This window comes from Trichophyton rubrum, assembly GCF_000151425.1.
Source record: "Trichophyton rubrum CBS 118892 genomic scaffold supercont2.8, whole genome shotgun sequence".
NCBI lineage: Eukaryota > Fungi > Ascomycota > Eurotiomycetes > Onygenales > Arthrodermataceae > Trichophyton > Trichophyton rubrum.
Genome location: NW_003456421.1, coordinates 1,111,099 through 1,138,674, shown reverse-complemented (window position 1 = coordinate 1,138,674; position 27,576 = coordinate 1,111,099). Strand labels below are relative to the sequence as shown.

The 27,576-nt window shown below is 48.5% G+C and overlaps 14 protein-coding genes across 15 annotated transcripts; 4 read left to right on the top strand and 10 right to left on the bottom strand.

Moving 5' to 3' along the window:
- Positions 1-189: 189 nt before the first annotated feature.
- On the bottom strand, positions 190-3,840 carry TERG_06959 (uncharacterized protein). Its single transcript, XM_047748692.1, has one exon. The coding sequence runs from the start codon at positions 2,880-2,882 to the stop codon at positions 1,596-1,598; it is 1,287 nt and encodes a 428-aa protein (XP_047604680.1). The 5' UTR covers positions 2,883-3,840; the 3' UTR covers positions 190-1,595.
- A 98-nt stretch (positions 3,841-3,938) lies between these two features.
- Positions 3,939-7,601, bottom strand: TERG_06958 (aspartate-tRNA(Asn) ligase). The gene has a single exon (XM_003232919.2). The coding sequence runs from the start codon at positions 6,782-6,784 to the stop codon at positions 3,941-3,943; it is 2,844 nt and encodes a 947-aa protein (XP_003232967.1). The 5' UTR covers positions 6,785-7,601; the 3' UTR covers positions 3,939-3,940.
- Positions 7,602-7,850: 249 nt separating this feature from the next.
- Positions 7,851-9,376, bottom strand: TERG_12491 (uncharacterized protein). Its single transcript, XM_047751441.1, has one exon. The coding sequence runs from the start codon at positions 8,707-8,709 to the stop codon at positions 7,960-7,962; it is 750 nt and encodes a 249-aa protein (XP_047607097.1). The 5' UTR covers positions 8,710-9,376; the 3' UTR covers positions 7,851-7,959.
- Positions 9,377-9,446: 70 nt separating this feature from the next.
- Positions 9,447-12,329, bottom strand: TERG_06956. 2 transcript variants are annotated; one of them, XM_003232917.2, is made up of 2 exons: positions 11,355-12,329; positions 9,447-11,293 (listed from the first exon to the last, which is right to left on the bottom strand). In XM_003232917.2, exons 1-2 carry the CDS (start codon positions 12,031-12,033, stop codon positions 9,813-9,815), a joined length of 2,160 nt encoding a protein of 719 aa, XP_003232965.1. In that variant the 5' UTR covers positions 12,034-12,329; the 3' UTR covers positions 9,447-9,812. The 2 variants fall into 2 exon arrangements, with proteins under 2 accessions (XP_003232965.1, XP_047607096.1); XM_047750301.1 differs by having other exon boundaries at positions 9,447-12,329.
- A 1,202-nt stretch (positions 12,330-13,531) lies between these two features.
- Positions 13,532-14,896, top strand: TERG_06955 (uncharacterized protein; the record flags this gene model as incomplete). The annotated part of the gene is made up of 2 exons (XM_003232916.2): positions 13,532-13,776; positions 13,936-14,896. 2 exons carry the CDS (start codon positions 13,532-13,534, stop codon positions 14,894-14,896), a joined length of 1,206 nt encoding a protein of 401 aa, XP_003232964.2.
- Positions 14,897-15,338: 442 nt separating this feature from the next.
- TERG_06954 (uncharacterized protein) lies at positions 15,339-17,260 on the bottom strand. The gene has a single exon (XM_003232915.2). It carries the CDS (start codon positions 16,748-16,750, stop codon positions 15,827-15,829), a length of 924 nt encoding a protein of 307 aa, XP_003232963.1. The 5' UTR covers positions 16,751-17,260; the 3' UTR covers positions 15,339-15,826.
- A 1,086-nt stretch (positions 17,261-18,346) lies between these two features.
- TERG_12490 (uncharacterized protein) lies at positions 18,347-18,541 on the top strand (the record flags this gene model as incomplete). Its single annotated transcript, XM_047751440.1, has 1 exon — positions 18,347-18,541. The coding sequence occupies one exon, from the start codon at positions 18,347-18,349 to the stop codon at positions 18,539-18,541; it is 195 nt and encodes a 64-aa protein (XP_047607095.1).
- Positions 18,542-19,207: 666 nt separating this feature from the next.
- On the bottom strand, positions 19,208-20,848 carry TERG_06952 (uncharacterized protein; the record flags this gene model as incomplete). Its single annotated transcript, XM_003232912.1, has 1 exon — positions 19,208-20,848. One exon carries the CDS (start codon positions 20,846-20,848, stop codon positions 19,208-19,210), a length of 1,641 nt encoding a protein of 546 aa, XP_003232960.1.
- A 479-nt stretch (positions 20,849-21,327) lies between these two features.
- Positions 21,328-21,644, top strand: TERG_06951 (uncharacterized protein; the record flags this gene model as incomplete). Its single annotated transcript, XM_003232911.1, has 2 exons — positions 21,328-21,361; positions 21,418-21,644. 2 exons carry the CDS (start codon positions 21,328-21,330, stop codon positions 21,642-21,644), a joined length of 261 nt encoding a protein of 86 aa, XP_003232959.1.
- Positions 21,645-21,817: 173 nt separating this feature from the next.
- Positions 21,818-22,237, bottom strand: TERG_12489 (uncharacterized protein; the record flags this gene model as incomplete). Its single annotated transcript, XM_047751439.1, has 1 exon — positions 21,818-22,237. One exon carries the CDS (start codon positions 22,235-22,237, stop codon positions 21,818-21,820), a length of 420 nt encoding a protein of 139 aa, XP_047607094.1.
- Positions 22,238-22,293: 56 nt separating this feature from the next.
- Positions 22,294-22,956, bottom strand: TERG_12488 (uncharacterized protein; the record flags this gene model as incomplete). Its single annotated transcript, XM_047751438.1, has 3 exons — positions 22,294-22,646; positions 22,710-22,799; positions 22,869-22,956. 3 exons carry the CDS (start codon positions 22,954-22,956, stop codon positions 22,294-22,296), a joined length of 531 nt encoding a protein of 176 aa, XP_047607093.1.
- Positions 22,957-23,511: 555 nt separating this feature from the next.
- TERG_06949 (uncharacterized protein) lies at positions 23,512-24,771 on the bottom strand (the record flags this gene model as incomplete). The annotated part of the gene is made up of 3 exons (XM_003232909.1): positions 23,512-23,564; positions 23,632-24,284; positions 24,344-24,771. The coding sequence occupies 3 exons, from the start codon at positions 24,769-24,771 to the stop codon at positions 23,512-23,514; spliced, it is 1,134 nt and encodes a 377-aa protein (XP_003232957.1).
- Positions 24,772-25,155: 384 nt separating this feature from the next.
- Positions 25,156-25,632, top strand: TERG_06948 (uncharacterized protein; the record flags this gene model as incomplete). The annotated part of the gene is made up of 1 exon (XM_003232908.2): positions 25,156-25,632. One exon carries the CDS (start codon positions 25,156-25,158, stop codon positions 25,630-25,632), a length of 477 nt encoding a protein of 158 aa, XP_003232956.2.
- A 396-nt stretch (positions 25,633-26,028) lies between these two features.
- Positions 26,029-27,380, bottom strand: TERG_06947 (uncharacterized protein; the record flags this gene model as incomplete). Its single annotated transcript, XM_003232907.1, has 2 exons — positions 26,029-27,138; positions 27,204-27,380. 2 exons carry the CDS (start codon positions 27,378-27,380, stop codon positions 26,029-26,031), a joined length of 1,287 nt encoding a protein of 428 aa, XP_003232955.1.
- Positions 27,381-27,576: the final 196 nt, after the last annotated feature.

Below are 27,576 nucleotides of genomic sequence, written 5' to 3'. Positions count from 1 at the left end.
GCTGATACAAAATATCACTGATTTACCCAAAATTCTCTAAAAACAAAAAATATAAAAATTGTATTTTTTTTTTTTTCTTCTAGACGTAAATACTGCGAGATACCCGTGTCGATAGTGGCGAACCAGTAGTTTTGATTTGGCCCGATTGTCCTTGATTGCTTCTACCAGGGGATTGAAACCTTAGTTAAGGATGAGAGCCGGGACCAAATCCGCACATTCACTCTCCCAAGAATGAAAATGTTACGGCGGGAAAAAAGGCAAGTGAACTTGCCACAGCTGCGTCTCTTGGAGTAGCTAACTTCAGAACTAGGGTGCTGTCCAGCCGGTTATGAGCGAAGATTCCGACTTGACGTTTAGCATGCTTGACATACCCCCTTGTATCTATCCACTTAGCTAACAGTTTTCAACGTATGGCCGCTCCGCGTTAACTCCTAGAGCCAGCAAAGTAAGAAGGACACTATGGATTTCTTCAATGATGGTATCAGCGAGAATCGACACTTCTACGCAGTGCTGGTGACTAGTATGCATTCTGAAAACACGCAGAAGCAAAGATCGATTCAAAATATCAAACTGGCTGATCACCGTTGATTCAGAGGTACTGGCGCCTACTTTTGAGGCCGATTTATTCTATTCCGCCTCTTGAACGGTACGCAATCTAGACTAAGAACGGCTACTTATAAGATGACATAGCAAGTGAATTATTTACTACATTTTTGCTAACGCTCCTTTTACTGCAGAGCGCGGATAGATACAATGGCGAAAATTTCGCAATAGAAAGCTGGACCCATAAGTAACTCAATCCAAAGCCTTCGCTATTCTATAACTATTATAACTAGTTAACTAACTTAACCGTTATAATAGCACCCACTGTTTTAGCAATAGGCTAGGCAAGTTTGAAGAGACTTATCGATCGAGGGAGAACTAGTAGATATGTAATGACGCAACAAATATTGGCTCTCTTGCTGCCCTTACGAAGGGTCTATTGATGATATGGCCCTTCGAAGCTCTGTTAGGTTACGTTGTAAGTGACTCCTGAATAGAACCAAATACACCATGGGAAAGTTTGATTGTGAAATAGACTAGTTATGACTACAGTTGAGAGGCATCTTTGTTCTAGCCGTCGTCGACCCAACTATATTCCCAACTTAGCCGCCGATACGACCGGCTCAGCGAGTGTCTTTGGCTCAAGTTGTTCTCCGAATCGTCGCGGCCGTCACAGTACTATATCGAAAATACTTAGACTTTGATGGAGTCTTCTCTGTCAAAAACGTCGCGGAGGTTGAATTTGGCTTCAGGGAGGTCCAGCGACCAGTTGAACCATCATTGGAACTCTATCCGGAGTCAACGACAATCACTATTCATTCTTGCTGATAGTATAATTTTGAAGGGGGTGGATATATGGGCCCAATTCGTTCTTGGGGACTCGGAAACCATACAGAGCGGGATCTAGATCTTAGCTATAACATTACTCCTCCTTCACAACTCCAACCTACCAGAATCTTCATGGCTCGAGAGAAGTATACCTTAATTTATTCCATTGTGGTTGTCATTTATTTGGACATTCATGATAGAAGAAGATAAGCCGCAGAAAATATTTATTTAGTGAAAGTACCGTAACGGTCTAGGAGTTCTACCATATGGAAGTTATTTCTCTCAACAGCTGTGTTCAGGGCCCGGCTGAGGTACAGTTTCCACCGAAGTGTCTTTGATTCGGTCTGCTCTGTAGTTCTCTTCAATAACACCTCCAACGTGGGGACACTGCCATTGATGACCGCCAACTCTATCAGGTTGGGGAAATCTCCAGATACATTTACTTCAAAACTGTCCAGGAGGAAAGACAGTAGGGTATCATTGCAATGTTTGATAGCCGATTTAAGGACAGATTTGGGAGAGTCAACAGGAAGTTGTATGGAGTCCTGAGTAAGTAAATACTCCATGAAGTCCACAGTGGTTTGGCCATACGGTTCAACAAATTCCCAGGCCAAAGAGGCGTTGCTATTTCTCACTCCCACCTTGAGAGTTGAAAGTAGCAAAGCAATCGGTATATGGCTGATTCTACCAGAAAAAGGGTTCGTCCCTAAGCATAACCGGATATGACCAGTAAGGTGCTCATTTAGAATCAACTTAGAAATCCTAAAGTACCCCCGAGATGCCGTTTCAAGGAAAACATAAGGGAAATGTCGACTGATAAGTGTTGCTCCGGCTGCTAACAATATCCTAACTGTTGTTTCATGGCCTTGAAGCATAGCCGCATGAATGGGTAAATCGCGGTCATATGGTAATATGCATCGACCAACATCCGCGCCACGAAGGAGCAATTGAGTGACCAGCTCATCTTCTCCAACAGAAGAGGCTGCGAATAAGGCTGCGTGGTCACTGTCGGCTCCATTCTGCAAAATCGTTTTCACAATCCTGCTACAGCCACCAAGCCCGGCACCCATGATAGGGGAGAATATCGTGTCACGGCAGGCTTGAACATCAGCTCCACGGCGTATCAATTTATTCACCATGGTTTCATGCCCACCAACGGCTGCGAAGTAAAGAGCCGGAGCTCCCACTCTATCAGTTGAGTTGGGATCAAATTTCCCAAGAAATATGTTAAATATTTCCTCTTCTCCTCTTTTAATAGATGCTATCAATGCATTCCCATGCTTTTTGGCAGCTTGGTGGATATCTGCCCCGTATTCCAGTAAAACCTTCACTGTTTCTGCATCACCAGACTCAATTGCGTAAGCCAGTGGATATTCTGTCCCCTTAGGAAAGAAGTTTGCATCAATTCCAGTCTGCAGGAGTAGTTTTGCTTCGTCATGGTTTCCATGTCGAGCTGCTAATTGGAGTGCAGTTTGTGATGGTGCACCTGCGCCAGCAAGTTCTATTGCCATTGATGAAATCTCCTAGCTATTGTTCAATGTTAGCACTCGTAGAATAAACAAAATATGATATAGCATTGAGTCTCACTTTGTTCCCGGAAGATAACTAATGGTTTAATCAGACGTGCAATAATGGTAGAGGTTCCGGAGCTGACTTCAAATGTTCATTCTCTCTCAAAGAACGTAAAGGTGGGAGACAGAGTAGAAGAATAGAGCCTTACCACGCCTGCTAGTTATATATGATTGAACATATTAATATAGCCTTGTGTATGTCTAACCTTGCAGTGGAGTTATGCATACCGAATCCTCATCGCTCAAAATTTCCGAAAAAGTTGGGAGCATTCGCATTGTGATTTCATAACTAAGCATGAAGGATTTCGTATGGAGAAGGAGGTCATTGTCGATACTTATTTCTTCTCGGTAGGGACGGCGTCCCCTGTGTATCTGTCGGGAAGGCCTAAGTTCACCGTTTATCGAGAAACTATCCGGGGATGTGCTGGAGTGTGGCTCATATAGGGAATGCCGATGGCATCGATAAGGCTTACCTAGATGTCGTTACGTATAGTTATACATACGAACAGGTAGACTGTATTTGGAGGCTATTTCCCCCTGTCAGCCTCTCTGGCCCGTGATGTGAATGGGACGCCGATGTCAACACAATTGGCTATTGTCATATTTTCTTTCGGTGTCGTATCCTGGTCTTTTCAAAGAAGAATCGTAACTATGGATCATCGTTGCTTATCTGGTCCATCCATAAAATGCAAGGCTTCCCAAGGCTAGCTTGTCAGCCTAGACTATACTTAACACGATAAGGGTCTCAACGTATAGCCAGGGCTACCGGTATATTGACCGTACGGACAAGATATCTAAGCTGGAACTGGTTCGGAGTGTCATCAGTATATCAGAAGCATAAACTCATTAGCAATTATTCCATGCCAAATTAGTTTATTTCAAATCTTTACAATTTATTCACATGAAAATGCCAAAAGAAGCCCCAAAAAATGGACGGTTGCGTGGAAAGGTATAAAAAAAAAAAAAAAAAAAAAAAAAAAAAAAAAAATCAAAGGTAGTTAATCCTCAAAGAAGTTCAAAATCGCTTTGATTCCCTTGGTACCCAGCCCATGGCGTGGGTAAGCGATATAAACGGGCTCCTCGTGCGCTCCAAGTTTAGCCCTGAACTCCGTCTTCCGAGTTAACTTGAACTGCTTGACAATGGTATCATATGTGTGCTGCAGCACCTTGGCTTTGACGCTGCTTAGATTATGACCAGGGATTAGATGTGGAATAGCACCACCGCCAAATGTAAGGGACTTCACACCCGAGCTTGCAGCGGATTGAATAGCGTGAGTTATGATATATTCAATTGAACCGGACGGGGATCCTGGGAAATCTAGACTGTATTTAACCTGCATGCCATGACGAGGAGCCAGCTGCGCAAGGGCGACGAAAGAACAGATTTTGCCCTCGCTATCGGTTGCATAGAAGTATCGACGATGAGTATGGTCGCGCCACGGGGTGATTTCAGAAAGATGGATCTGAGTACCTTTCCTATTGTTTTTCCAGTCCTCTATTCGAGCATCTATCTTCTCCTTAATGTCATCTGGGACGGGTTCGCCGGGAGTAATCGCGTGAATTCTGATGCCTTCGTGTTCCGCCCGACGGATCTTGCGGGCTATTTCGCCATCTGATGCGGCACGGTTACGTTGAGGGTCAACTCGTTCTTCAGCAACACATGAAAGACTTCGCCAACCCAGGTGTTCACCGAGTATTTCTTCGACATCGGCAGAGCAAAGGATCCAAATTGGTCTGAGATTTGTTTCCTTTTTTAGCCATTGGAGGAAAGATACAACAATGCGACGATACTGGGTTGTATCGCAAAGGGGGTCTCCAGCGATAACTGCGTATCCATGAGAAGGTACATAAGAAACCGCAGCACCTGTGGCATAATCCCGCCAAATCTTATATCTATCGTCAAGCCATGAGGTAGACGTAGAATCACCATAGTTGGCAATAAGATCTTCCAATGCCTGCAACTTTCGACTGGGATCAACCGGTGCATTGCGAGGCTTGTTTTCATCTTGCCATGGAGGGTTGAGGGTTGATGCCTCTGGATGGCGGAGAGGGACGGGCTGCTCATGACGAGGGAAGCTCTTTGGGTCTCGGTGGAAAAGAGATCCCAGCCGGATGTTGCCGAGCTTCAGTATTAGCATCAGCAGTCTCTCTAAACCAATTCCAGCACCGGCATGCGGAGGAGCTCCCCATTTGAAGCCTTCCATGTACTCTTCCATGGTGGATGGGTCGATTCCAACTTCTCTCATTCGTTTGTCCAGTAGGTCAGGGTGATGGATACGCTGACCACCAGAAACAATCTCCTGTCCTCGAACGAAAATATCAAATGATAAGGTGAATCTTTCATCATCTGGATGTGGCATAGCATAGAAAGGTCGGGCAGTTGCCGGGAACTTATCCAAGATATAGTAATCTGTATGGAACTTCTCCTTGACAAGTTCACCCAGCCTAATCTCATCCCGTGTGCCAAAGTCCTCAGTCTCCGATAGCTTGTTCCCATTCTCATCCACCCAGCCGGAGTCATTCAGCATTTTAACTCCATCGGCAAACGAAATAATAGGGGTTTCATCGAGCCAAACCAAATCCTCAGATGGGAAATGGTGCTTGATAACCTCTATCTCCAACCGATATTTCTCATAGATAGTTTTGAATATAGATTTGAGCACGCTGTCAAGGACTTCCAGAGCTTCATGATAATGCTCTTCGATGGCCATTTCAATATCCAATCCGGTATACTCTGTAAGATGCCTATGTGTGTTCGAGTTCTCTGCTCGAAAGACCGCGCCAATTTCGTAGACCCTCTCAAAATCTGATGCAATTGCCATCTGTTTCGCGAGCTGAGGGCTCTGAGCCAGGAAAGCAGGGCGTCCGAAATAGTTCACACCAAAGACGCTAGCTCCTGATTCTGTGGCAGCTGCTTGGAGCTTGGGGGAATGTATTTCAATGAAATTCTGCGCATCAAGGCAGGACCTGAACATGGTAGAAATGGCAGACTGAATTCTGAAGATAGACTGTGAGGTATCAGTGCGGAGATCGAGGATTCGGTTGGACAGCCTCGTGCGATCGGGAATCTTCTGGCGTATACCTTCCAGCCGCTCTTCATGGGCACCGGCAAGTTCGGCTTCATATACACTGAATGGCACTGGCTCCTCTCGGCATACAGCAACGTGGAGTTCTTCAATCTCGAGCTCGAGATTATGAATCGTTGTTCCAAAGACAGGAACGTCTGGTGCCTTTAGACGTCCTTTTACCTTCAAAATTGAGCCAACTGGAATGCGCTCAGCCCAATATATCATGTTCGCAGACCTCAGCTTAGGCTCGGTATGTAGAACACCTTGTAAGGTATGCAGCTGCTGCCGGAATACTAAGAATGCAAACTTTGCGCCCATGCGACGAACAACGTGTAGACGAGCACGGAATGTCAGCTCCTGACCCTTCATCTCGTCTATGATGGACTCGAACTTGGCAAGATTTGCGCGCGGACGATCTCTAGACTGCATCATCGGAAGATCACCGTATCGTGCCTTCATCTCCGGAGTATCATCATTGTTCTCTGCAGGGCTATCATTGCTGCCTTTGAGTTCCGACCGCGTAGTGTCCATTGAGCCGTCTCTTGTCTCTGTGCTCAGTCTGGACCTGCTCTGCTCCTTTTTTTCGCGCCGTGCCGCACGCTTCTGTTCATTCTTGCTGGAGACACCGCTGTTATCATCACTGAAGTCGTCGCTAGAGTAAACATATTCCTTCTCCTGAAGGAAAGCACCAAGATTTGAGCGACGGTGGGGGATCAAGTCAGACTCAGAGGCAGACTGCTTGATTTTCGATATCGCATCCCTGAGGGCCGACATTTTGAATCTTGCGTTTCGTGGAAGGTAAAAGTTCTGAGGGTTTCAGTGACTGCTTCAACAAGTCAGGCTTCACTCTCCTCGTCTTCTGGCAATTTCCAGGAGGTGACTGCCGCGGGGTCTCCGGGACGGATAAGTATCCAGAGGAGAGCGGTTTAGCCCCTGTTCGGAGTTATGACGTCCCAACACCAACGAATGCAAGGATTGGGTCACTTATAAGCGAATAATGCAAAATCGAGGACGTTAGCTGCGTTAAGATAAAAGAGGCAGAGGGCAACGGCAGGAGACGAGAAAGGCCTATAGTTATAGCCGTACGTACAGGCACTATCGGAAGCGAGGTAAGGGCGTCATCAACGAAGCGATCTTCTCTGGGCCCACCGTCTGCTAGGCGAATGAGCTTTGTAATTGATTTATGATGCAGAACCACGGAGAACCAGAGTATGTTTTCCTCTGTGATCCGAATAGCCTGCAATGTTGCGGTTGCCCTGCCTTGCGTACGTGGGCTTGTTTCCTTCTCTGGGACGGGGCGAGCAACTGTTCCGCTGGGGCCGTAGTTACATCCATATGTTGCGAGAACCGGAACAACCGCGGTTGTATCGGTTCTCGAGATATATATCCACTAGTTATTTCGAGAGAATCCTCACTGTTAATCCAACGCCCTTGCTTGTGCGAGAGTAACGAGGCAGCAGCCAACCCCGGCACTGCTAACTTTTTGCTCCTGTTCTGCGGGCACAATAATCAGGGATATCGTAGTTATGCGGACAGGCCTGCAAGCTTTTATGAGACGCACCAACGACGTCATATCAACCGGAAGAGTCGAGCCGCAAGGCCGAGCTAGGCAGAAGAAGCAATAATAAGAGAGTCAAGGATCCAGAAGCATTCGCTACTATGGCCGGTCCAGAGCTGCGAGTGGCCACAGAGAGAGCCGAGTGTTCCTGCGTCTCGCCACAGACGGGAGGGCCGAGGAAGATATCGTGGCTGAAGCAGCTGGTTATTCGGTCCAGGAGCAACAAGGCTGCTGCTCAGACGTGCGATTGAGGCATGAGACATCGACGGCACGGCTGAGAATGACCCAGGCTCGTCTTTCTGCTGCTCTGTTGTTCATCTTCTAGAAGGTCGGTTCTTGGGGCCTTGTTGCTGCTCGTCTGATGTCCTCTCGACCGGTGCCCGCGGCGCCTTTATACACATAAAACACCCGTCGAAAGCGAGCCGACGTTCCTGATCCCAGGCCGACAATGGAACAGAGACCTCCTAACAAGGCTTGGATGCGGGTGCAGATAGTGATCTTGCGGTTTTTGATGCGCATCGGCATGGTCCTCCATGGCTATCCTCCGCCGATACCACCGCGCCCGTCCTTCGTTCGAACGCTGCCTCGGCTGGACGAGTTCGACTCGCAGCGGGTGAAGCTGTACTTCTACACTCCCAAGCGGTACGCTGAGCAGAAGCGAGCCGGCCACCGGTACCCGGTCGTGGTCAACTTCCACGGCGGCGGGTTCTGCATAGGCAAGGCGACGGACGACGCACGCTGGGCTCGCGCGGTGGTCGAAGGCGCCGACAGCGTCGTGGTGAGCGTGGAATACCGCCTGGCGCCCGAAGCGCCCTTTCCGGCTGCTGTAGACGACGGCGTCAGGGCCCTGCAGTATCTCGAGGACCATGCGGCCGAGCTGGCGTTGGATGTGTCGCGGGTCAGCCTGTCCGGCTTCTCGTCTGGCGGGAATCTCGCCTTCACCGTTCCCCTGCGCCGCCATCTGCTCCGGCAAGACTCTCTCAAGCCCTCGCCGACGCCATCGACGACGCTGACCCCCTACGAGACGCAAGACGGGAGCTCGATAAACCTGCATCTGTCGACGTTGTCGCAGTATCCGCCGGGCAGCACCAGCAGGCCGTCTGCCTCGAGGTCCCAGTCGGCACAGCATCTGCTTCGACATACAAGCACGACCACCTCAACGAACAACGGCAGTGACAGCAGCAATAATAACGGGCGGTCACAGACGCCTGCTTTGTCTCTGCGGATAATATCCATTATATCATGGTACCCGATAGTCGACTACGTCCTGCCTAGACACATACGCCGTGACAGAAGCGTCTTCCCGTCCAAGACGCTGCCGAAGTTCATGACCACCTTGTTCGACCACAGCTACATGCCTCACGAAGCCAGTAGACATCTGCCATATGCCTCGCCTTTACTGGCACCTCCCTCGCTGCTAGCAGATGCTCTGCCCAAGGATATCTTTCTGTACGTCTGCGAGTGGGACATGCTGCTCCACGAAGGGCATGAGTTTGTGGAAAAGCTCAAGGACTGCGGAGGAGGCAAGGCCGTTCGGTCGATGATGATAGAGTCACAGAAACATGCATGGGATAAATCTGTCAATCCCCTTAGAGATCAGGAGAGTATAGATGTTTTTTACAGGACGGCGGCAGAACAGCTAAGAGTGGCTAACGAACGGGCATAGGGAAGGAGGCTGCATCTCTTCGCCCACTCTGTACGATATACTAACATGTTCTTGTATTTGCATTTCACCATGCGATTAATCTACGACAGTTACGGCATCTTTTAAGATTATATTCGAGGGAAATATACAAATCCTTTATTTATTTTTTCCTGCTTTTTATAGATCAACTTTTCAAGCGCGGTATCAAAGACCAGATAGAAGGTCGCTTTTACGCCGCCACACCAACCTAGACCCGGAAACCGATCAGATAGAGATTAAATAAAAGCAGACGGTAAGAGGACAGGCTGTATTTCTGCCTCTGTCTCTAACATAGGCGAACAAAGGTGAAGAAGGAGTAGGTATGAACTTTTTATGTTCTTTCACAGGTAGGAAGGGGAAGTAGATGAGAGCAGCGCTAAATCGAGCAAAGAGAGAATAGGATAAAATGGCAGATAACTGACGCCCGTAGATAGAGCATTGTCCTGTAGTTCGGTTAAAGCAAGTGGTTAAAAACCGGGGTATCAAGATTAGAAAGAAAAATGGTTGTAAAAAAAGTGGGTGTATGTGCAAAAGAACAGCATGCGTAGATGTTGGTAGGGTTACTCCTCCTCTGTCTCTGTGTGTCTGTCGACGTCGTTATGATCTTCGTCTTCGTCTTCGCTGGCGGTGTCATCATCGTCATCCTCGTCTAGACCACGGTCATCCAAGCCTACAACTCTGACATCCTTATAGTCAATATAATCACCCTGCAAGCGTCTGGCACCGCGAGGCATCTTATACGGATCAAAGGGAAAATAGTCATCCAACTGGATGGCGAGGTTGTCATCTGCACGAGTTTCGCGTTCAATGGTTCCATACATTGTATCCATGGCCATCGAACTCATACCGCGGAAGCTGTGAATGCGGATACGTTTGTTGCTCTCAAGTTTCGGGTAGAGGTAGAGAAGACCGAAGTAGTGGGTGATCTTGGCGAATTCGGCAACGATGCCGGGCGAGCAGACCTTGAGAGGATTGAGCTTTGAGTAGATCGCTCGATGCAGCATGTTGGTCATCTCCTGTGAGAAAGACACCTCATCAACATTCAGGTGGGTGAGAGAGTTGCCTTCTGCTTCAGCCTCGACAGCAGCGATGGTGAGATCTTTCCAGCGGAAGCAAAAGATATAGAATAGCGCCTGAGCAGTGGAGTAGAATGGCCCATAACGACGGAGGTCGGGGCCACGGCAGTCTGCTTCGTAAGATGATAGAAGCGATAGGATGTGTGAGCCAAGTAGACTGAACACATCACGGATCACGTCGCCAGAAACATGAGCACCGCGAGCGACGAAACTGGCAAGATAAGCAGCAGCATATTGGCGGATGATGACCGGCTGAGACTTGCTCAGGATGATCTCGATACATGTGGTGGCGAAGCGGTCAACGAAGATGGGGGAGGCCTGGGCGAAATGGAAGAGGACGAACTGAGCGTGTCGAGAGCGGTAGGATGGAAGAATGATGCTTTGGAAGTGAGCCAGGAGAAAATCGAGAACTTGTTCTTGGTCTTCAAGCGAGCCAGAGATGAAAGGATAGTTGTAGTACTCGAACAAGATGTCCACCATTGAGTCAACTTTGAGCATGCACGCTTTTATAGACTTGATGCGCTGGAGATCTGGATCTTCCTCATCAACCTCAGACTCCTCATCCAAATCATCATCATCATCATCCCCATCATTATTTTCAAGGGTAGACGGGTCTGTGGCATTCAGCGCGTCCATGATATCCTGCTGAGAATCTTCATCCAAGTCTTCCATATTCACTTGATTCTGGGCATCAATCTTGACCAGCTTTTCTGTTATGAGAGCAAGGATGTCGGATCGAAGTTCTGGGAGGTAAGATATAATCTTGATGAGGTTTCGTGTGTAGGCAAGATGGCTTTTTACTGGATCGGAGTCGTGAGGGAAACTGGAGGATAGGATAGGGGAGAGGGTAACGCTGCAAGCGGGGACAACCTGAGCTATTGAACGTATGGCATAGTGAACTCGATGGTACATCTCCGAGCTGTCGACCGGGTCATAATCAGGCAAGTTTCCGCATCGAGGATCAACTTTAGCTATTGTTAGCCTGCAGTCATCTTAGAATCATATTGGGAAGGAGACTGTTCTAACCTTGCTGCAGGCCGTTAACAAGCATTTTGAGGACTGAATTAAGGTAACCACCACGAGCAGCACACAGAGTAGCCAGAAACTGAGCAAATAGTCTAACATACGCTGTGTCTCTGCCGACCCATTCGCTTTTAAGCATCGCGTGCACCAGACCACTGCATGAACCGTCCAGCGATGAAACATTGCCCAAAAGGCCCATGAGATGGTTCTTCAGCGACACTGGACTAGGCAGGTCAAAGACAGGTGTTCCATCATCTTCCAAGGCCTTGGGATCGACCGAAAACATTTCCTTGATACGGTCATACCCCTCACTATGGCCCATCAGATGTCTCTGTATGGCGCGCCTAACCTCCTCTCTCGTCAACGCCCTGTCTCTCTCAGCCGCCTTCTCATCAGCTTCGGTGTCCATGGTCTTTACTGGACTCACAGGCGAGCCCACGGAGATATCGAACTTGACTCGGGCGCGTTTTCTGCGGGGGCCAGGAGAACCGGCGGGTGTGATGGCGGTTGTAGGACTGGCATTGGTGTCGGAGTAGGCCGATCCTGTCGAGAGCTCAGACGGGATGGTGAGATCGAGCTGCTTGCGTTTCTGGCCAGCGACAGATGAAAACGTCTTCAGAATTGATTTCGAGGGCTTTGAGACAGACGATGGAGTCGATGGGAGGTGCGTAACAGAGACCATCTTGTCGTCGTGCTCTTTAGTCTATTTGCAGCCTGGCGAGGCGAGCAGAGGAGCAGAAATCACGGCAGATGTTGCAGACGAAAGGTCGAGACTCCGCAACTTATCATCCTGATAAGGAACCAAACCGTTCGCAAGGCACGACAGAAGTGTGAGAGTGGAAGTTGAAGCTGGCTGCTCTATCTATCGTGCACCTGGCGATGTCGACGCTGAAGTCGCTGCTCTTTTGTCGTGTCGTTTTGTGTGGTCGACAAAAAGGTCAAATTAAAAAGGCGGTGATACTTTTTCTGCCCGCCTAAAAATATTTTTTTTTTTCCCTTTTGTGGGGTTCACGCCAAGAAGTCACGCGTATGATGACTCAGCTGTCCTGTGTTCAGTTTCCTTTTTGGGCGACGACGGCGAGGGCGTCGTGGATGAGAGGGATGGAGAAAGGGATACTCGGGAGGAATGTGAAAAAAACTCCTTTTATTTGATATTATTTGGGCAGGTTGTGGTGTTTTAGTACTTGTTTGTATCGAGTACCTCTCCCGATTTGAGACAGGTGTTTTTAGTAGCGAACGTATTACCGAGAAATTGCTATTACAGCTATACAATATATACCAACGTTGACTTACGGATGCTTTCACTCTCCTTATTGCACAACTTTCTATGTAGTAAATACGCCGTAGGACCCAAATGGAAATTGTGTTTCTAATAATATATCTGCAGCGCAAGCGCCTGGACCTCTTGGGTTGGTTGCTTAGCGCGGTAAGTGGGGCTTTGGCTCGCTTGCAAGCTCGGCCACTAGTTAAAGCTTGCTGCTAAGGAAAAGCCTAAACGTCCTCCTTCACCTTGACATCATCGACACTGTTGCATCTTGTAAGATAAAAAGGGACCTTGCCTCCGTCAGCCTTTTTCATATCAGTCTCAGATTCCTCTTTTCCCTCCCCGAATTCCTGACCGTTTTCGCTTCCACCATACAGTTCTGCACCCCGACACTCTGTGACTCTGTATGTGGCTGTGACTACTCATATTAACTGCTAAAGCCGGTGCAGTGAAAATAGTAGAACACGTAGTCATTATTATGAAGCTTGCTACTAGCTTTCGAAATAAATTCCCTGTTATTTCTGACTTTCAACATTTTCCCTCCCTACCTAACAGCATATATATACTGGATAGCTTATGGTCGATACCACAACATACGTCCCAGGTGGTGTATGCGGGACCCTTACAACTAACAGCCACATCACGATCAGAGACTGGTGTATCTGAATCTCAACCTCAAGTAATATGGCTCAGACAGTGCAATCATTCTTCATCCTCGGATGATAGCCCCCTGCCAGATCTTGAAAAACCTGAAATCATATATGAAGATCGCCTTGTGGGAGGTCCAGCCTTATGCCGTCTGCCAGCTGCTTTGTTTCCTATATTCCGTGCCAACCCAATAGCGGACGTGTTTAATTCAGAACTACGGGAAAAAATTATGGAGGCTATCTAGGAGTCCAATATCAACTTCCAGGAGATGATAGTTCTTAAGCGGCGTTGGATGGAATCTCGTGATAAGCCTCTACCAGTTATACTGATTATTGCTGAAGCCAAATACAATCGTACAGTTGATGATATTTGGTTTCAGTTCTACTGGAAAATTCGGGCTATTTGTACCTCCGCTGGCCAACCAGAGGTTAATGTTGAGATCGGTGACCCCATCGCCTATATACCAATAATATCCTCTGCCGTTCTCTCAAATAACACTATTGTGCAACACTGGTTGACGCTGAAACCAGGATTCTCAAAATAATTAACGGGAAAAGGTGGCTTACCTTGGATGTACTGCGACGCGGTCCAGATATAGCGAAGGGATTATTACAGTTGTCATACCAATACCAGAATGCTCAACTAATGACGCATATTCCTGACGGCCAATAGGATTGTCGACGTCCTCAGTGCCACTGGACTTGATAATGTGGCACTCGAAATCGGGAGAGGAACAGTCTACAGCTCCCATGATATTGACAATAACTTCTTTGATGAAAGTGACACTAGCCCAAAAGCTCGTTTCGGAGGAAGGTTAGCTGGATTACACGATTCCAAAAGACTCGGAACTTTCGGTGGCTTTATATTTTTAGATTTTCCAGATAGCAAGTTTAAGACCTGTAGTCTTACCTGCTTTCACTGCGTGATCAACGATGATACTGACGGTTTAGCAATTAAAACATGGCAAACAAACGGCCTTCAGCCTAACGACCCGAAGAACAATATTGAAATTTCTCATCCTTGTCGCAGAGATTACGAAGATATAGTAGCTCGTTGCCGAGAGGTTATTACAGATCTTCAGCCGCCAGAGTATTATCGGCTCCTAGCATTAGCTAATGATCCTGAAGGACTCCTTAGCCCACAGGAGCAGGGAGTACTTGACCATGGACTAATACTTATCACTGCTCATAAAGAGAAGATCCGGTTTGCAGATGAATTTATGCGAGTAGGAATGAACTACTTCGGCGCGCTCTATGCTGGTTCTGGGCTCCGGCTAGATGAGGACAGGTATACCCTCGACTGGGCGCTAATAGATGTCAGTCGCCAAAGAGTGTCAGGAAACAAGCTGCTTGATGGACTCCTATCGAATCATTTCAACCCAACAGTACATCGAGGCGATGTCACGGAGGCGAAGTTTGATATGGTGTCAGGCCAGCACGTCTTCAAGCTTGGTCGATCGACAGGCTTTACGAAGGGCATCGTTAATGGAATTGAAACAACAAGATTTCGCTCTTGTGGCTTGAGAGGCCAATCTGGAGACACTTTATCGCAGAATTGCGACATCCAGTGGGCAATTGTGCCTTACAATGGGAAGTGTTTATTCTCCGCCCAAGGTGATTCGCTGAGTACCTAATAACGTGTCTCTCGGATACCACCCTGTTCCAGCTCCACGGACTAGTCACGGCGACGTAAGATGTCGCGCCAGTCGTCTCGGGTTCGTGACGCCAGAGTGTTGGCGGGCTCCCCTGCTGCAGATGGAGACCTGGGCGCCACGCGGGAGCCTGCCTTCGGGAATATGCGTGGATATCTGCAGACCTCCGTTTTTATCGCCTATGTATATACTCTGGAGCATCGGTATCAGACAACAAAGCCTCCATGGTTGGCCTTCTTTTTGCAGGAAATACTTTTTGCGCTGCAACATACATGACACCAGTAGCAGCTCTCTTCGAGGATATCAAAAAGGTTACCGGCGCCTGTGGAGTAAGGGTATTTGACGGTATGGACGATTGAACGAGAAAAACGCAGTGCCATTACAGCAGTACAGATATATGTGTAAGAGTAATTGTATAAATAAATGTTTGATTGATGAGTTATCATATTCTGGTCTAAAAAAAGTAAATAAAATAAAATAATGGACAAGAAGGAAAAAGTAGTTAAATATGACACAAAGAGAGTGTGATGGCGGCTGCAAAATGACGTTGTGGTAAATGCATCAAGCATGCACAGCACAAGCCACCAGCAAGTGCACAGGCAAAAGGAAAAAGGTAAATCATCAATAATAAAGATGACTTGCATACAAGTATAAACAAGGTATTTGACTGAGAATCGAAGCATAATAGATGTGGGGAGAAATTGTTGGGAATAGGATAACACATCACACATTTCAGAGCATGGCATGAGAATCGAAGGGAGGGAATAAAGTGGTATGATATCACATGAAATAATGACCCATCAGAACAGAAATGAAAAAACAGGGACGAGAAAAGGAGAGAAAAAGGGTATCAAATCAGCCACCGTTTAACATTGCACGACTCCTCAAGACATGTGGAACCAGGGTCGAGTATCAGATCCAGTCCCGCTTGGCGACATCCCCGCCAAAGACGTAGGCGTACACGCCCTTGACTTCCTCAAGGTACTCTACTACATCGACTTTGACGAGACCCCTTGCAACGAGGATCTTCTCATCTTCGTCTCGGAAAAGCTGACCAGCCGAGAACTCCTCTGCGACCTCGTTAACTTGTTCTAACTCTTTGCCGAATGGGTGAGCATGAACGTCTTGTGCATGTGAGCGGGAGGAGGCGGCGGCGGCGGAGTGTGCGGCGTGGGCAGAGGAGAGCGAGGTGGGGTTTGGAGAAGACGTGTTGGATAAGGATGGGGTGCGTCGACCCGCCGAGGCGTTTGACGAGTTTGACCGTTGGCGAGAGAGTTCCTGGTGTGACTTCTTGGTATGGCTAAGTGCACGGGTGGGGATGGAAGGTGGAGGAGCGCTCTGTTCCAGGGAAGTTTGTGGTGCTTTTGGTGGGCCATCCTTTTGCTGGTCGAAGTAGCCGGTCAAGTTTTGGTGGCCGTTGTCTCGCAAAATAGGCGAGGCCTCTGTCGAACCTGGAAGCGACGGAGAGGTAATTGTGGTGCTGGGGGTGTGTAACGAGTTACTGGCGTCGGACTCGTCTGCTGATCGGAAGGAGGAAGAAGAAGAGGTGGAATGCTGGAGGTTTGAATGTTGGCGTTGGATGATGGGTCGCGAGATAACTGGCTGGTTCTTGTGACTGTGTCCATGGTTGCCATGTTTCTGGATGTCTGGTGCAGTGTATGCAAGCAGGTTTGTGGTGGACAGCAGCTCGACTGGCGCTGATATCTTGGATCGCTTGATGGTTCCGGCGGCGAAACGAGGCTGCCCTTCGCGGAAGGGCATGGGGGCGGACACCTCTGGCCGCTTCTGACGCTTGGTAAAAGCGCGGCCGAGCGAGGATGACACTGCAGCGGACATTTTGCCTGTATATCAAACAGGCAGCCGGGTGATGCGATGATAAAGGAAGTAGATAGAAGTGAATTGATGGCAGAAGTAGTCGGCGGCCTTTTTAAAATGATGGGATCTTGCGCCGTTTGTCGGTGTTGGTCCTTCAACTGGCGGAGAGAAATGGCGCAAACGCAGAAGATCCGCGACGGAGAATGAGTGAAAGCGCAAGAATATGCGATAAAAAAGAGCGTAAGCTAAGACGGAAACGACGTCGGTCGAGTATCAAAATGAGGGTGGGATGGTCCGTCTCGTCGAGTTCGAATTCGAGTCCGAGTGACTGAAGAGAGCGAGGACAGCAGCAAGCGATGCCTTGTGCCTTGTCGGTGCCTTACGGGCGTCAAGCTGGTAGGGCAGGGCGGTAAGTGACGATCTACGTGGACGAGTGAGAGCGGCAACCAGGACGCTCTCGATCGAAGGGCGCAAAGAGAAGAAAGACAAGACGAGGAGGAAGAAGAAGAAGAAGAAGAAGAAGAAGAAGACGTCAAGGAGCGGCGACGATGAAGGTGAGAAGAAGGCGAAGAAAGACGAAAAAAGGCGGAAGGAGGAAAGAAGAAGGTTGATTATGTAAGAGGGGCTGCTTAGGTAAGAGGGGAGACTTTAAGGTTTTCTCAGAGTGGGTCCTCTTTTTTGGGTTTAGTCCAGGAACCGCTTAGTCAGACTGACTTCAACAAGCGAGAAAGCGAGAAGAAGAAGAAGAAGAAGGAGAAGACAGGAAGAGACAGGCAGGAAGAAGGCAGGACAAGGGGAGGGTCAGAGGAGGGCGAAAGCAGCGCTTTTAGAAGGGGGGGGGGAGGCCCCTTTCTTGGGTGCTGGTCGCCTGTCAGCGCGAAGCGAGCCGGGAAGTCTGGTGAAACGTCGACGGGCGATCAAACAGCACCCGGCCAGTCACGGGAAGTCGCCAACACGTTGCGGTCCAGGTCACAGAGAGTGACTTGTTGTTGCATGGATGGGCGGGTGAGCGGAGGGACGGCGGGATGGACAGTCCATACATATATACGGGGCCATGTCGATGTCAGATGAGAGACTGCATGGGCGCTTGACGCGCACACAAGACAGCAATCATTATAGCGATGGTGAAGGCAGAGATAAGGGCGGCGGCATGGAGGTGGCAACGGTCACCTTGTGAGGGATGAGCTCTAACCGCCGTCTAAAGATGAAACCTCAATGCAAAGGACATACTTCTTACTCTGGAGAATCAAGAGCTCGTATCTAACAAGTTGGTTACTGCTCGCCGGCGCTGACAGTCCAATGGGGGCTAGCTTAATTGTTTGCACGGCCAGACCAGGTCAGCCATCTTCTTAACAACTAAAGACTTCAGAGTGGACTATATGCTCACTCGCATGCCGGGTGAAGATGTTGCCCGGAAGAGAGTGATGCTGGCGGTCTGCGATGCGTGGGCCAAGCAGCAGCTGTTTGCGAGAGAGGCACAGCTCGTGATTTGTCGCCAAACACCGCAGAGGAGTGCCCATCGAGCTCTTCAGTTCACCGGTCTGGGGCATTCAATGCCTCCTTCAAGATGGAGTTTGAAGATGGCTGTGCTGCCATGATACGCTTCCCCAAGTGACCATGCTGCCTGAAGAAAAGTACGGAGCTGCCATCAGATACATAGAGGACCACGCTTCCATCCCCGCACCCTTTATCGTACGCTGGGGTACCAAGGATGAAAGCCTGTTGCATCTGGGGCTCTTCATTATCACGGATTACATAGACCGTGCGATGGATTTGGGTGAGGGCCTTGACACGTCTGTCCTGGATCTCTGAACATTGATCAGGCTGAAGCTTGAAATGTTGTACGGACAGGTGGCGGGCGTGCTGCAGCAGCTTTCCAGGCTATCCCCGTATTGAATCCCTGGTGCAGAGAGACCAAAATGACTTTATTTGGAAGGTAACTAGCCAGTCATCCGTTCTGCATCATCATGAACAAATTGCTCAAAGTAGGAATCCTGCCACGCTCACAGCCCCAGACACCGAATATCTTGCTAAACAAAGGACCTGCAGATTGTTGAGGTCATAGGCTCGGAGTTCACCTACGCTGTCGCTCTTGAGTTCTCTCCTGTTTCCCCCGGCGGCTGTTAGGAAGAACTTTGCGTTTTAACTCGGTGTTTTGGGCATTTATTAACCGAAGACTCATTGTAGACCAGAGTTGGCGGGGTACGTCAAGTCTCCTTGAACAAGATGAGAAGGCTGAGATGGAGATACTTGTGGAGAGGGATGCTGGGAGAAATGAAGACCAGAGTCCTGGCTTGAGAGCTGGACGTAAATTGAATCAGATACGTCTTAATTCATGTATAATGGCACAACGGTCTACAAGCTGTCAAATAAATGACATATCATACGATATATAGGGTGGATGGTACATCATGTAGATGAAACGCCATGATATATTAACATCTTCTAGATTCATCCATGCGTTGCAACTATCAATTTTTATGCCATCTCCTCGTCGTCACTATCGTCATCTTCTTCCTCATCGTCAGCAACACCGACCATCCCCTGTCCGTCGACTTCGGTTCTTCCTTCCCTGACACCCATCTCCTCCGCACTGGCCGCCATCTTCGTAGCAAACGCCCGGCGGACTGCCCCGTTAGTTGACGTATCCCATACCTTCACTACCCCTTTACTGCCTGCAATAGCAAGGCGGAACGCAACGCCCCTATCGGGTCCAAAGCCAGTTGAAAATACTTTACCGACTTCCTCCACTTTACGACTGACGACCATGCTTGGCTTATTGTCAAGGATGTTCCATATCTTGACCGTCTTATCTGTTGACCCTGTCACGAGGAAGCCAGGGATGAAAGAGTTAACATCAAAGGACGATACCGAGCTGTCGTGGGCCTGCAGAGTCCATAGTGCAGAGTCCGGTGTTCGAAGATCATGACAGACTACCTGGCCGCCGTCCGTAGTAATGTAGAAGATGTTGGAGTCCAGCGGATCCCAGCGCACGCATTCGACGTCGCTTGGGACTGTCCAGCGACCAACTTGGCCCTCTGCAGAGCGCATGTCGCACATTACCACACTGCGGTCGTACGAGCCGCTTAGTAGGACAGTTGATTCCTTCGAGTGCCAGTCGATAGAGCATACTTTGTCCGTGTGTTGATTGTATGACTTGGCGCAGCGGGTGGTGTTTGCGTCGTTCAGATCCCATAGTTTGACTGTACAGTCTGCGGATGCAGAAGCGAGCAGGTTCCGATGTTGGCGGTTTGCAGCTAGGCCCAGCACGGCATCGACATGGTATTCATCATTTTTCTTGATCACACTCTTCTTCTTTTTCTTCTTCTTCTGCTGCTGCTGCTCCCCCTCATCATCCGGGGCCTTGCCCAGGATCGCACTAGGGTACATACAATCCACCACATCCAAATCCCAAATCTCAATGTCGGGTTCCATCGTCCCAACGGCGACAAAGTTGCCATGCGATCGACCCGTTTCCCTGGCCTGGCTGCCAACGGGTATATCAAGCCATTCGACACAGAGAGGGATCGCTGGCAGCATCACATCATGATGGACATATAGGTTGTCTGCCTCGTCTTCATAGACATATACCTCTAGATGCGCCACCTCGTCTTCCACTTTACCTGCTAACAAGAGGTTATCAGACGGTAGAATCTGGAGATCCTCTCGCTCTTCGTCAGAATCTTCACCGGCGCCATCTGCTTTGTTCGGTAACACCAAGTAGGGATCTTTCTCGTGTGGTTGATGGTAGGCCAGAGATTGGACATTGCCAAACATGGTCACTTCATCTCCCTCCTCGTCTCGTGGGTCACTGTCGTAGTGTTCCATATCGTATTCCGCCAATTCATCATCCTCGTCATCCGCCTTGCTCTTATTCTCCTTCTTCTTTTCACTCTCCTTTTCTACCTCTGCGTCGTCTACTGTTTCCATAACATCGTCGTCGTCTTCCCCTTCGCCATCTGCATCCCGGGCAGCTTCCAGATCTGTCCGCGCACTTTCAAGCTGAACTTTGGCGAGTTTCGAGATTCGACTTATCTCTGCTTCGTCTATCTCGTAGCGTTCAGGGAACTGGGCAGCCACGCCTCGTCGAACCCATCCTGTAGCTGTAATCATCGACATCCTGCGTTATCCAAAGCCGTGCTACGGCTGGCAATGCCTATGGTGGGGGATGCTCTAGTAGCAGTATCAAGTCTGTAGTTGTGCCTGCAATTGCGCAGGACCAGCCAAAGAAACTGGCTAGGGTATAACTCCAATGTGTTTATAACGACTCCAGCGTCTTAATGGCCAGTCAGTCGTCTCCTGAAATTAAATATGAAGCTGTAAAAAATTGTAGCTGAGGAAGAAAAGGCGAAGCTACATTTTTTTTTTTTTTTTTTCTTTCCTTATCAGAAATTTTTGTTTTGTTATCGGGTGGATTTTGCGCTCGCCGCCTTGTGGCAGAATTTTATCACCGAAAAGTTGACGTCGAAGAAAGCATGAAGAAGCAAAGCAAGCAACAGACAAGCAGACGACGAGACCGAGAGACTGAAAAGAAGCCAGCCAGAGACAGGAATAAAGCAAGGAAATAGGAGAATAAAAGAAAAGAGGAGACTGCCACAATGCATTCCCATCTGCACACAAAAGACAACATCAGTAGGTGCTCCAGATGACGGCTTCTACTTCCGCGTCGACACTTGCTGATCATCTAGACTGCGAGGAGGTCATGACAATGCTGGACGAATGCCACGCAAAGGGCTTCATGCACAAAGTCTTCGGAAACTGCAACGATATCAAGCGAGAAGTCAACCGCTGCCTGTACGCCGAGAGACTGAAGCGGGCATCCCGGAACCGAGAGAAGGCTAGGGAGAACAGGGCGAGAATCGAGAAGCTGTGGGACGAGGATGCCGCACAAGGACAGATGAAATCGAGCAGTTAAGGCTCCGTCATGGACGCATGGTTGTCCCTGGGTAGCTTGGAGTTTAGGAGTTTTTGTAATTTCCGCTGTACAAATTACATTCCGGGTTATCTCTACTTTAGTGTACGATGGAGGAGATGAATTATGGCCGTGAAAGCTGTATTATTATATTCACTTTAATACCTCTAGACAGTTCATATCCCTGTATCTGCAATTGGGGTATCAATCTCCTTCTCAGCTCCGTCAATCTGCTCAGCTTTCTTTTTATGCCGTCGTTTCCTCTTCGGTTTTGACTGTTCGCTTGCTCCATCTGTTCCCTTATCAATATCATTGTCTCCTTTTGCTGTATTTTCGTCAGCCTTCTTCGGTTTCTGCACAGTCTGGGTCCTCTGTTTTGGCTTCTTCATGCTCAGCGGATTTACTCCCTTGACCTTCTTCTTTTTCTTGACTTCCACCCACTCTCCTCCATCTTCATCTTCTTCGTCTTCCCCTTCTGCGCCTCTCTTTCTCTTCCCAGTGATTGTGGCGGGTTCTATGAATCCACTTCGTAGCTTTCCTTCCTCAAATCCCTCCCGTATATGACTAGACGGCTCGCTCATAGGCTCTAAGATCATCACAGAGCGCTTAACATATATAATCGGCACACCGGGTATTTGTCTCGCATCTCGTCTCAGGTTATATCTCTGCCCTCGTTCCCTTGCTGTTGTAGTCCTTCCTGCGCCTGCATCCAATGAGGCAGTTTGCGCTTCTGGTCTGGCTGTGTAGTTGTCTCCGGCGCTGGATCAGCTGTAGCCAATATAAAATGCTCCTTATTCTTCTTCGCATCAGGGTTAGGTGATAGTAGGGACAAAAGGCATTCTTCTTCGTCAACAGGCGTGCTGTCTTCGTTGTGTGAGCAGTATCGGAGTGGTAGTGTGGTTGGAGGAGGGAGCTGTGGAGGTCGCAATTGACGCTGAGCATGGTCAGTGTCTTTCCGCAGTGATTGAGAAGCCATTATAGCCGCTAAAGTGCATTTTGTAATAACTATACAGCTTGTTAGCCAGGTTCATTTGAGCTGTCCCTCCCGAACGTGTAAGGTCGACTGACATGGCTTCACTTTGCCTTGTACCGTACGTTCCAAGGCAGGTACAAGGTCCATCTTAAAATTATACACTGACTGAAGGAAATGAGAGTCCACTGCAGACACCATGGATAGTCAGCGTCACTTCCCTCCTCATAACATTTTCGTGCATTCAAGTGCTTTACCTAGGACTTGATATGGCGCGCGGAACCCAAACGTGAGTTCATACTGGCGCATGAGCTTCTGGTACTTCTTCGATCGTTTCGCCCTCATGATTGCAGGATCTTCACTCTCTTTTCCTCAAACCGCAAGAAAGGGAAAGGTAACTTGATCTCTCAAGTATGGCTTCAATCTATTTTTCTCGGTGTCTTTTATCCTTATTTTTTTGCCTTTGAAAATGCATATTTGATGCCAAGATTTCGCCGGCTTGTGGGTACACAAACTTTTTTTCAGTTAGAGACGGAGAGTTAAGGAACAACATCCAAAACCAACGTCAAGGACGCAGACGAGCAATGACTTGTATTTATTCGAGAAAATATCAATATGTGCGAAGTGTATATATAAGACGCAGCTGACTCTACCTTCACTCTATGCGATTATTATCTTTGCTTCCCAATTCCCACCCAATAAAACGCCAAAAGCCCAATAACCCAACAAGTCAGAGATAACATCCAAACTCCGGCCAATCGCTGAAAGAAATATGCAGCCATCCCAACGCTCAAATCCTTTCCACGTTCCTGAAATGCATGCTAACGATTCGATCGAAAATACGAAACAAAAACACTGGTGGAACGCCCCGCGATCCTCCTCGTGAGATGTGGGTGCTTTTCAACCGGACCTGACAACACGGCCGGCAACAACACTGATATCATCCATTTTACCTGTACAACGCAAGGGTCAGTAAGATGAATCATGTCAACAACAGCACAGGGTCACTGAGATGCATACCTCCATTGACAGAAAGACCTACTTCCTGCGCCTTTTCCATGTATGGAGTTTGCGCGGCCGGGTCCAGGGCAACTGCCCTTGCAGTAGTCAAGAGCTGTTCAGCGACATATACCATCCTTCCGCCCCGACTCTCGAGATACTCGGCCGTCTCTCGCTTCTTCTTGCATATCTCCCATTTTTCGAGACTTTTGAGTACTACTTCTAGCACGTCATGGTCCCACAAATTATTTGTTACTCCGTCTGAAACCACAATAACAATATCGTTTTCTTCTATTTCCAGTACGGACAATGCTGCGTTCTCTCGAGGTTTGTCCACACTGTTGGTCCCTAGCTGCATGGGGCAATCGAACCAGTGCCACTGGCCATCGGTTTTGAACACAATACGCCTCTCTCTTGGGCGGATAACTAGTGTCTGACAATCTCCAAGGTTGGTGACATGCAAAAACGGAGTGGGCGTCTCTCCTATAATTTTGTAGCTCAGGAGTGCAGTCGCAGTGGTGGTGGTCCCCAGAATCTCATTTGGGGACGAGGTTGCCTCGACGGTCTCTTCGTACGCCCGCTGAAGACACTCAATCAAGTCCGGTTTCGGCGATCCAGTGAGGCGGTTTTCAACTTCCAACGCCCAGTAATGGAGTATTAGTCTGGACCACAATCTGGAAAACAAACTGTGAGTAACTGTTTTACCCTTTCGAAAGGTTCAAGAGGTACATACGCGGCATGGCCCTGAGGCTTCGACGCCCAAGCTCCAACTCCGTCGTTCACGCCCAAGAAGTTTGGGGAACAAAGAATCGCATCGTCTCCGTTTGTTAGCCCACGAAGAGGCTCCCCATTTACCGACGGCCGTCTATCATGACTCTTGTCATGTGTCGTCAAAGCATCTGAAAACGAAGTGGAAGGCGGCGATAGGAAAGGCGGTGGGAACGGCCGGGACGGTCGCTTTGGGATTATCGAGTAGCCAGTGTCAAAATAGAAAGGAGGCCATTTTGATCGCACAGGCTGCACATTTCTCTCTGCGGTCGGGGTCGAGATGTCAGATATAGGGGCAACGGCCGGCGACCACTGGATAAATTGTCGCAGGGTTGGGAGTTTCCAGTTTGATGATATCAGAAAGCGAGTGAAGGCAGGGGTAGTAAAGACCATTCCAGCATGAGTTTATCTGCACTTGGAGCAGGCTCACTGTTGATGCTTCTTGGGTTTAATCAAACCCTCAAAGAATATTCTCCGGTTTAGGTAGGATGAAGAGATCAGATGGATTAAATATTGTCATCCTATTTTCTTTTTCTTCGCCCTCCTTTGTTTTTGAAATCGGACAACTTCCAGTTTTTACTAACATGCGCCTCTCAACACAGCTAGACTACGCAGGGTACAGGGATAGGCAAGCGCAACGATAACCTGACCTGATAATTCTCCGTTAAGGCCTTCGTGTTTTTTCTTTTGCGACAATTATTGAGCGCCGGAATATTATATCTTCCGTCGGTAAATAACCAGCTCACTGCCAGAGAGGGGATTTTTATTTCTGTCTCAATGTCTCCTTTGTTATGTGCGCTCCCCAGCCTAACTTATATCACGCCGCATCCAGGAACCGGACCTGGAAGCGAATGGGCATGCCGCACGAATTCGATTCCTGCCGTCCGACTCAGTGGGGCGCTCTGGTTGAAGTTTGAGTGTGGTCTTTGGCCTAAGAGTGGCAACCGTGCAGATAGATATCGCGGACGTTGGCCGAACCAAATCACTGCCATTCGGCCTCCAGAGCGAGCGGTCGAGTTTGCGACGATAGAGAAGCTAAAGCGCAGCGGCGACGGCTATTTAGTCCACGGCTTTTCTCTCCAATCACCCGCCCTCACCTTGGCGACTCCGCGTCGTTCGGTCGTTAACCGTCTAGCTCTGGCGGCGAGCACCGAGAGTCGCGAGTCGGAAGTCACTCGTGTCTCACTCGTGTCTGGAGTAGTTGACGAGGGGACGACAATGTTGTTGCCGCCATACGGTAAACTGCCAAAGTAAGTGAATGGGATCTAGATTCCAAGTCTTCCGTTCTAGAAGCCCTAAAGCCGGGCGCTGGGTCTGGGGAATCGATGTCTTGATGCACCGCAAATGTATGGATGTACAACCATGTAAGGTATGGAGAAGCGGGCGCTTAAGTGCACGTGACATGGCTTTTGCAGTTGTCCACAACTTCAACTTCATATCGAGTTTCATATCTGAACTTCAACGGTGGAAATACACTCAAAGCAAGAAAAGAATGAAGGAAAACCGCAGCTAAAATATGCATAAAATCATAGAGCATTGCTCGTGCTTGTTAAAAGTCCTTTGACAGAAAAAAAAAACCCCCACGGCCTTCAACTCCTCCCTGTTCGTTCAATCATAAAAGTCGTCAATATGTGGTCATTCATATGGCATTCAGCCCTGTCGTCGAAGTACGCCATCACTGATTCGCTGTCGGTACTGAAAATCCATGTTGAAGTCAAAGTAGTAGTTGTCTTGAGCGACAGCCTGCCAATAGTGGTCTCGGAAGTGAGTGATTTCGTCGTGGAAGAACTCCAATCCTCTGTTCAGGAAACATGTCATTCCGTGCAAGCCAATGCCCTGATAGGAGGCAGATAATTCTTCGAACAGGATCACTGCCATGTCCGCACATCTTTCAACAAATGGTCGTCGGAGGCCAAGGTCCTCTTCGTAAAGTAGATTCATCCTACTTGTACAGGGACAAATTCTCCATCCCTTAACAGTACATCTGCGAGAACAAGTGCAATTTTCAAGGCATACACAGAGATTCTGCTGAACATATTGGCGAACCACTACTTGGCTATTCCGACGTCTAAACTCGCCAACAGTTATACCATGTAGCATAGCACATGCTGCTTCTCTGTTTGCTTGTATTCGTCGTTCTTCCGCATATGCCGGGTTGGATGTCCATGCTGGTGGAGGGGATTTAACCTTGACGCCGGCGCATTTGCCTCGTTTTCTCTCCCGTGCTGTAATACCCATGTACTTCTCCCTCAGAGTTGCAAATATCATCTCAGGGGACGCATCGTAAACAGCGTTAAGCCCGCTCCACTTCATGCGGTATGGGGAGTCTGGGTCGGTGATCAGGCTTTGGATATATTGGCGGTAGCCAACTGGGTCATCGGCGAAGTACCCAGCCTCCTCGCCCATTAGCATGGTTTGCTGGATATAGTCCTCTTCTTGGTGTCGAATGAGTTCTGTGTTGAGCACACTGCACACTTCTTCTGACAGTAGGAGGCATTTGCACGCCTCGAAGATCAATCTAAGGTGTTTGATTTCCGGAAGGCCCTTGCTTCGAAGAAGCCTTGAGTTGGTTCTAGAAAAACGATAATCAAACTCGAAGCTCTCTTCAATGTCAATTTGCCGGATTTCACTCTTCACTCTTGCAAGTAAGATATAGAACAGGTCTTCAACCGCTGCAAGGAGTTTGGCGGAGTAGGGCTGTGTCAATTCTTTCTCCACTCGGGAAATATGAAATTTTATATCCGTTGGAGTGTCGTCCAACTAGATACCGATTGTTAGCCTAGCGTTCTTTTGAAACGCAACTGTTCTTCAATATTCCCTCTTACTTCTGATCCAAATGCCTTGAGAATCTCAGAAATCATCTTGGCGACGCCATAGACCTTGGAATAAGCCATGACGGCTCTGCCTTGCCTCCCAGACTTGCTGTCTTCAAATGTCTGCGGACCGCAGAATTCTGCCTCACTTGACCCAGGAATATATCTAACTGGCTGTAGGAACTCCATTGCTTTCCGAAAATACCTTGAGGTGGGTATAATTGGATTCTTGAAAGGGGGTGGAAAGGGGTAGTTCGTGGATTCAAGAGCTGTATATCAGAGATAGCTGGCTGTTGTAAGTATGGATGGAGCTCTTGGTAATATTCCTGGAATGGAGCGTCATGATGGAAAGGAAAAGGAAAGGCAGAGCTGAAAGGGGGGGGGG

Bases quoted from the DNA above. Each gene is read 5' to 3' on its own strand.
- TERG_12491 (XM_047751441.1), bottom strand. From the start codon at position 8,709: ATGTCGAAGCAGATGCTGTGCCGACTGGGACCTCGAGGCAGACGGCCT.
- TERG_06958 (XM_003232919.2), bottom strand. From the start codon at position 6,784: ATGTCGGCCCTCAGGGATGCGATATCGAAAATCAAGCAGTCTGCCTCT.
- TERG_06956 (XM_003232917.2), bottom strand. From the start codon at position 12,033: ATGGTCTCTGTTACGCACCTCCCATCGACTCCATCGTCTGTCTCAAAG. The intron at 11,294-11,354 runs GTTAGAACAGTC...CAATAGCTAAAG, and splicing joins TGTTAACGGCCTGCAGCAAG to TTGATCCTCGATGCGGAAAC.
- TERG_06959 (XM_047748692.1), bottom strand. From the start codon at position 2,882: ATGGCAATAGAACTTGCTGGCGCAGGTGCACCATCACAAACTGCACTC.
- TERG_06954 (XM_003232915.2), bottom strand. From the start codon at position 16,750: ATGTCCGCTGCAGTGTCATCCTCGCTCGGCCGCGCTTTTACCAAGCGT.